This window comes from Carcharodon carcharias, chromosome 4 (genome assembly GCF_017639515.1).
Source record: "Carcharodon carcharias isolate sCarCar2 chromosome 4, sCarCar2.pri, whole genome shotgun sequence".
Taxonomy (NCBI): Eukaryota; Metazoa; Chordata; class Chondrichthyes; order Lamniformes; family Lamnidae; genus Carcharodon; species Carcharodon carcharias.
Window position 1 is genome coordinate 159,970,822 of NC_054470.1, and position 7,899 is coordinate 159,978,720.

A 7,899-nucleotide genomic window follows, 5' to 3' on the forward strand; every position below is an offset into this window, starting at 1 on the left:
CATATCTCACCAGCGACTGCACTGATACTACCCAGGTATCAGTCTGCGGGGTGAGGGAACCCCACCCTCCTGACGCAGAGCAGGTTCAGGCCCGTCAGCTCGCTCCGCCCCGCCCCGCGCGGCTCAGTCACAGCGCAAGGCCACGCCTCCTCTGCCGGCCCTTCCAATCAGGTTCCTGCAGCCCTTTGCGGCGATTCCAAGTTGCGGAGCGCTTGTCAATCAACCAGCCCAGGTAAGAGGCGCCCGGCCCCTGTAGCACATGATATAAAGATCGGAGCGGCGTGTGAGGCTGGAGTTTGTTCCTGTTATCTTGGTGTTCTTGACTGGGAATTAGTCGAAGTGAAGAAGCAGTGGGAGGATGTTTGCAATAAAATTGGTGGCGTGGCTGCTGGTGCTGCCTGTTTGTGGTGCAGGTAAGGCTGAGGAGGAGTGGAGCCGTAAACCCGGGAGGGTGTCGGTGTTATATTGCTCTCCGCTGAATGACTGGTGGCGGGCGGGCGGCCGGCAGGCCGGAGGTGTAGTGCAGGGTTAGGTTCGTTAGGGTTCATCGAGTTCCTGAGGAAGATGGCACATACCTTAGATAAATGAACGATTTATTTTTCTCTTCCGTTGAATTATTCGGCTCGCATGCATGTTTTAAAGTAGAAAGTCTTCCGATTTTCTTTCCCTATTCCGTCCCGAGCTTTTTGAAAGACGCGGGAGTGGTGTTCCACGGTCAGCGCCTGAAGCTGCGACTTAGCTGGTTCCTGGGGATCGCAACCCAATAATTGGATTCAGCGGCAGCTTCCATTTCTCCTTTAGCCTCCAGTGTATCTGACGTTGTACCTGGGGCTAAATGGGAAATACAATTTTTTTTATTGTGAAAGCGAGAGAAAATGCACATGTTGACTTTTTAAAGCGTTATTTTGGAACCTTCGAGCATGTTTCGCCAGATCCTTTTTAACACTCGTACAGATTTCACTTTGATAAAAATGAGCTAATGGCATAATGGATAGGTACTGAATCCGAGGTTCTAAATTAACTCCATGCTTGATACTAAACTAAGTTTGGATTAATTATTGGAAGGGAAACTGTTCTTGTTGCTAAATGTAGTGAAAATGTAAATCTCTTTGGATGTTCGTTGTAATGTTGCTGCTATCTATAGTAATCTTTCCCGCTGGAGGAGGGAGACAGTTTGCTTTGATTTTAAATTGTTCACTGGTTCGCATTTTTTAGCATGTTCATGCTCTGCATTGTTTGTACCACTGACTTCAATCAATCTAAACATTATTAGGATTTGGCTGAATAGAATGGCTTCCATGGGGAGTTAATGTATTTAAAATGTTGCATTTCTGTATTAATTATCCTTATTTAATAGGACTCTAGAGCATAAGGCCTTAAGATATGAGATAATGAACTTATTTAGCACCCATCTTTGTCTCGGATCACTGTCTTAAATCACAATAGAGGTTTTTTGGGGTGGGGCAGATGAATGGTTGGATCAAGAGCTGAAAGGAGGGGAGAGAATGATGTTGACGCAGAAAGTAACAGGAGCATTGGTTAAGATTGGCAAAGGGTCAGGGCGCTTGATCATGTGGAAGCCACAAGCGTGACTTTAATTATTCAATTGTTTTAAGTACAAGTTACTTCTAGACTTACCCGGTGAATTAAATTTTGATTTAGGGTGAAAATTTAAGGTGTTTGAACATATTTCACCATTGTAGGAAGAGCTTTTTTAAAATGGCCAATTATGTTCTGAAACAAGATTTAAGTAACATCCCATCCTTAATGTTGAGAATAGTAACTGCAATAAAAATATTGGCTAATTTTAAGGCTGTGAGCCATGTAAAGTTCGATGTACACATTCTGCTTGCTGAGCCTGAACTGTAGCTATATAGCTGTAACCTGAACTTGTTTTGAAGGTGTGCAATGTTGTAACTATGACGACACTATGAGGGTGTGGTTGAGTTGTGATTCTTTCAGAAGTGAAGTTTAGAATTACTACAAGCGAGTAGCAGTTAGTCATGAGGTTTTAAAGTTAAACTCTGAGTGGATGTTTCTACTTGAATAAGATGGCTGTTCATATAGCTGATCGTAAGAATTTTTTTGCATTCTAAGCCTTTGGAAGAAGGAAATAATACTTTTGAAACCAGCTGTTATGTATAACAGTGGTCTGGGTGACTCATGTTCTCTGCCTTGTAAGTATCTGCTTGCTGCTTTCTCATGGGTGGGGGTGGGGTGGAGGTAAGATGTTGGGTAGAAAAGCATTACTTTCCCCAAATGGTTTTAATTATGGCAACATCTGCTACATACATTTCATCATCATGCAATTTTATTACTTGACAAAAGCAAAGCCACAAAACTAAGTGGGAATGTGAGTGAGGAGGATGTTAAGAGGCTTTGAGGTGATTTTAAATGGGTTGAGTGAGTGGGCAAATACATGACATAACATGGATAAATGTGAAGTTTTCCACTTTAGTAGGAAAAGCAGAATGGCGGAGTATTATTTAAATGGTGATAGATTGGGAAATGTTGATGTACAAAGGGACCTGGATGACCCTGTTCACCAGTCGCTGAAAGCAAACAGTTCGGGAGGCAAATGGCATGTTGGTCTTCAGTGTGAGAGGACTTGAGTACAGGAGCAAGAATGCTTTCTTGCTGCTATACAGGGCTGTGGTTTCCTTACTTAAAGGATAACTTGCCACAGAGGGGGTGCAGCAAAGGTTCACTAGACTGATTCCTGGGGTGACAGGATTGTCATGAGGAGGGATTGGGCCGACTAGCCTGTATTCACGAGTTCAGAAGAATGAGGGGTTCTTGTTGAAGCCTATAAAATTCTGATAGGGATGGTCAGATTGGATGTTGAGATGTTTCCCCTGGCTGGGGGTAGGGATCTTGAATGCTTCTATCAAATCACTCCTGAACCTCCTTTAATGCCAACAGCTTGATTTTTTTCAGTCTGTTCCAGTGACTGAAGTCTCTCATGTCTGGAACCATTCTAATGAAACTTTTCTGTACCTTCCAAAATGTCTTTGCATTCTTCCTGAAGTGTGGTGCCTGAAATATGACACAGCACTCAAGTTCAGGTTGAACCAGTGTTTTTATAATAGTTCAGCACAACTTCCTTGCTTTTTTTATTGTATGCCTCTATTGATGAAGCCTAGAATCCTGCATGCCTTTACTAGCCATTTTCTCCACCTGCTTTGCCACCTTCAGTGTGCAGCCCCTTGTTCTTTCTAACAATGTATCATATGTTTTTATTCATTGGGCAGTACTTGTGGATTTTCCTACAACACTTGGACTGCAGTGGTTCAAGAAGGTTGCTCACCAAGATCTTGAGGGCAATTAGGGATAGGGAATAAATGCTGGCCTAGCCAGCAATGCCTGCACCTCATGAATGAATCAAAGAAAAAGTGGTGTTGGCTGTAGATTTCAGGATGCTGAAATGGCCAAAATGGACTTCAGTGTGGAGAAATGTGAAGTGATGCACTTTGGAAGGACTAATTGGGAAAGAATATTACTATACCTGGCATAATTTTGAAAAAGTGTAGATGTGTACAAGCCTTGGTGTTCATAAATGTAAATCTTTAAAGATGGTAGTGCATGTTGGTAAGGGCTTTAAAAAGCATATTGCACAGAATGTAAAGAGATCATGCTGGAAAGTTACTTGGTTAGGCTTCAGCTGGAGTACTGTGGACGATTCTGCCCACCACACTTCAGGAAAGATGTCAAGGCCTCAGGTTTACAAACTAGTGTTTCCAGGAATGAAGGACAAGTTATAATCATTTTGGCACAGGAGGCTATTCAGCCCATTGAATTCAAGCAAGCTTTTTTTTTAAATCCACTTAGTCCCATTCCACTGTGCTCTCCCTGCAGCCCTTCATGTTTATTTCCCTAAGTGCCAAACCAATTTCTTGAAAGAGGTTGGAACAGTTTGAGAGTGTTCCCTGTAGGTGACTTAATAGGGAAGTTTAATATTGAGGTTTTGATGGAGAAAACTGACTGTTCCCTTTTGAGTGGGTTAGTAATCAACTCATGATTTAAGTTCAGTCAAAAGATCTAGGAGAGATGAGAATTTGTCTTCGCTGTCAGGATATGGAAGACTCTACTTGAAAAGGTAGTGCAAACTGATTCTGTAGATTTATTTTAGAGTTGGGCAGGATTTGAAGATGAGGAACATAGCAGGTTTATGGACAAAAAAGCCAACAGAGGTACAAGCAGCCACTTCCAGTGCTTTGTTTCTATAACACTTAAACATTTCCACCATACAGCACAGATTTGTAATTTTTCTGTTTGAAATTGTCACAAATTTATCAGATACTGCACATCTTGTGTCCAGCTGGTTTAATTGGTACTTTGATTTAATCCATGTGATTGTAGTCAACTTTCTTAGAGATGCACCAGATGCACTCTTGGTCTCCATCCAGAATGCACTTGGACCCTTCTTGTTCTTTACCATTACACATCCTGTTGCTTATTGTTGGCTAAACATGTTGTCTGGAGTGCTTATTCTGATTAGTTGAGTTGTCTACAATGGCAGCTTGTCCATCAATACAATATTGTGTGGTGTAGACATCTGGGGTCCTTGTCTGTGTTCCATCATTTTGACAGGTAATCAAGAAAGTAAAGCACTTGCATGTTTTGCTTTTCACCTTTTATCTTCACCTTTACCAATAAAAGTACAAAAATTAAATTGGCATGCAGCATGAATTTTGAGATTGTTTAGTTGTTGTTACTCATTAGCACTTAACAAGAGCAATTTCCATATCTGGATTCCTAATTGATCTCAAGGCTAGTGGTTAATGCATTAGACAACACTACATTGGTATTCATATGTTACATGGGGAATGTTAGACATGTTTTAATGTGAAACCACTTTTGTGCATTAAGTGTAACAAACGCAATTGCTTCTGTCAGTGCTTTGCCTTAATCTAAAATATGTTGGTGTTTCTTGCGATTTAGTGGGTGTAACATAAATTCACAAGCATGTTGAATGTTACTTCAGTAAGTTAAGCTGTTACTAGTAGTCTTTTGTTTACTTTCACTATATTGTATACCTTATACTGCAACAAAATTTGAGTAGAATTAGCTGCCCTTTTCTAAACTTGAAACACCTTTTATATTGACTCCATTTTGTCTAAGTGGCAAATGCAAGCTGGAATAACATTTACTATGAATCATAAAAAATATCTTTTTTTAATTTCAGCATCATATCGAAGCTTTATTGGCAAAGAAACCAACAGCAGCAACGGTGACCCTGGTTTTGAAGTTAATGAGTTTGCTGCATCTGTACTAACCAGTGGGTTGACTACTGTCTTCTTGCCTTTGGTTTACATTATTGTGTTTATCATTGGCTTGCCTTCAAATGCTATGGCACTGTGGGTATTCGTCTATCGAACCAAAATGAAACACCCAGCAGCTATCTACATGGCCAATTTGGCATTGGCAGATCTCCTGTTCATCATTTGGTTCCCTTTGAAAATTTCTTACCATATTAATGGCAACAATTGGATTTTTGGAGAAGGACTGTGTAAGATGCTAGTGGTTTTTTTCTATGGAAACATGTACTGTTCAATTTTATTCATGACTTGCCTCAGTGTTCAACGATACTGGGTTGTTGTAAATCCAATATCTCAAACAAGACAAAATACTTGTATTGCCTATTCTGTATCCATTTTCATTTGGATAATGATTGCATTGGGCACTATGCCATTATATTTAAATATTCAGCAAACTGCAAACATTACTAACCTTGATATAATAACCTGTCATGATGTCATGCGTGAAGAACAGTTGGCTTCCAGCATGTTTGATTACTTTCTCTCTTTGGCAATTGGTGTGTACTTCTTTCCAGCATTGCTGACATTAACTACATATGTGCTGATGATCAAAACATTGAAAGCCTCTCCCAATGAAGATAGCATTGGGAAAAGCCGCAGGAGAGCAATTGAATTGATTATAACTGTTCTTACAATGTATTTAGTTTGCTTCACTCCTAGCAACATTGCACTTCTTGTTCACTATTCTCTGATAAAGTACAAAGGGGACAGCAATGTTTATGCTTTCTATATTGTAAGTCTTTGTCTTGCTAGCATAAATAGTTGCATTGATCCCTTTGTTTATTACTTTGTTTCCAAAGATTTCCGAGACCATGTTCAAAATACTTTGCGATGTCGTAGTGTTAGGACAGTGAGAAGTATCCAGGCTTCCTTTGCCTCTAAGAAGCATTCCAATAGATCTGCTTCTTATACTTCTGCCAGTAAAATTACCACTACAACCACAAGCAACTGTTGAATGTTAGTGTGAAGGCATAGTTTTGATTTGACATTTCAATTGCAGGTACAGCATGTACTATACAGTTTTCATAATTAACTGATTTGGTATTCAAAGCTCAAATGCATGAAGTATTAAGCAATTTTGGGTGGTCTTAACTGAAGCTATATTATCAATTTCCTGCTTTTGATTGCATAGCTTTGTACAAAAAACCAACAGCTGAGTCACCTTTTGAATAAATTTGGCCATTTTGTCCAAGTATTGTTTTGATAGCTATTGTATCTTGCAGTATTTGTTTCTGCACAAAAGCATTATCTATGAATTGCACAATAATTGCTGAACTAGACAAGTTGCTGACTGTCATTTGCTGAGAATATGGAATCAAAGCAATCTTGCTTTTTTATTTTGTCAATTTATATATACATATTTTGTCAAGTTATATATACATATTTTGAATTCTGGATTTTTTTATATTTGGTGTTTGACTAGAACACATTTTTAGTTTTCAATTTAAAAAAAAAACTTGCACATAACTGCCAAAGGCTTATACTGTGACTTGTTTTAAGATTGAATGTATTGTTCATAATTGGTACAGTAACTGTGAATCTTTCTGTAACTTGAAGAAAAATAGCTGGAACTAGAGGAAAGGGAGCATGGGATGTTTAATAGCTAGTGTTAAGAAAATTGTTCAGTAAATTGTTTTGAAATTCTGTTTTCAATAGTGATACATTTGTTTTGAATAAATATTTTTTAGAAAACTAATTGAGGTTTGATTTTATTTTAATACACGTGGCCATCAATAACTGCCTGCAGACTTATTATGGCCAGCTAAGACTTGTCTCCATAGACTGGTCTAAATTTAAACCAAGCTGCAAAATTTACAGGACATTATGGCGACCCACTGTGCTAACAAACTCATCTTGATTCATCCATTCTCTCAATTGAACTTTTATTCTTTAGTTGTATGACCCTAGCATTATCAAAGTACTAGGGAGCTGAATTCACATGAAGATTCTCACTGAAGTATCAACCTGTGTTCTGTTTTTAGATGCTTAACCTATTAAACCTTTCAAAGATCTTCTATTTTTAAAAGATTAATTTACCTTCCACAATGGAATAGATTTAGCATCTCCATGAACCCTGCTTATTACCTACTCCTCCATACTCTGAACAGCGGATATCACTATTCCATAACATTAAGGATTGACTAGCCTCTGCGTCACAAGATTTTAACATCTTTACCCACTCCACCCTGTACACATGGAAAGACTTTCCCTTCACCTAAAAAATCTTTAAACATTTCTGCAATCTGCTCCTAAGAATTCTCTTGAGTAAACTGAACACGTTCCCACTTCTTTACCTTTCATTGATTCTCCCTGTTTCATCTGTACACAAACCACTGCTTTCTCCTGTGCCTGAACCTCAAACCACGGTACTTTTCCTTCCAGAGCTTTTCTGTACCCCAATAATTCCTACAGATTTTTCCACAATCTCCAACACAGACTCCGTGTGTTCCCTTTACTACAATGAAAACACTTCAATTTTCGAAAACCATTCTACTTTCAGCACCTTTTTATTGAGAAACTTCCTGAGAACTTCCAGCTACTCCTCCCTGACTACTTACCTTCCTTTCATCTTCTCAGTTTT

General features: G+C 39.1%; 1 protein-coding gene across 1 annotated transcript; it reads left to right on the forward strand.

Annotated features, from left to right (window-relative positions):
- The first annotated feature begins 267 nt into the window (after positions 1 to 267).
- Positions 268 to 7,014, forward strand: LOC121276908 (proteinase-activated receptor 2-like). The gene is made up of 2 exons (XM_041185553.1): positions 268 to 413; positions 5,186 to 7,014. The coding sequence occupies exons 1-2, from the start codon at positions 359 to 361 to the stop codon at positions 6,271 to 6,273; spliced, it is 1,143 nt and encodes a 380-aa protein (XP_041041487.1). The 5' UTR covers positions 268 to 358; the 3' UTR covers positions 6,274 to 7,014.
- The last annotated feature ends 885 nt before the right edge of the window (positions 7,015 to 7,899 follow it).

Bases quoted from the DNA above. Each gene is read 5' to 3' on its own strand.
- LOC121276908 (XM_041185553.1), top strand. From the start codon at position 359: ATGTTTGCAATAAAATTGGTGGCGTGGCTGCTGGTGCTGCCTGTTTGT. The intron at 414-5,185 runs GTAAGGCTGAGG...TTTTAATTTCAG, and splicing joins GCTGCCTGTTTGTGGTGCAG to CATCATATCGAAGCTTTATT.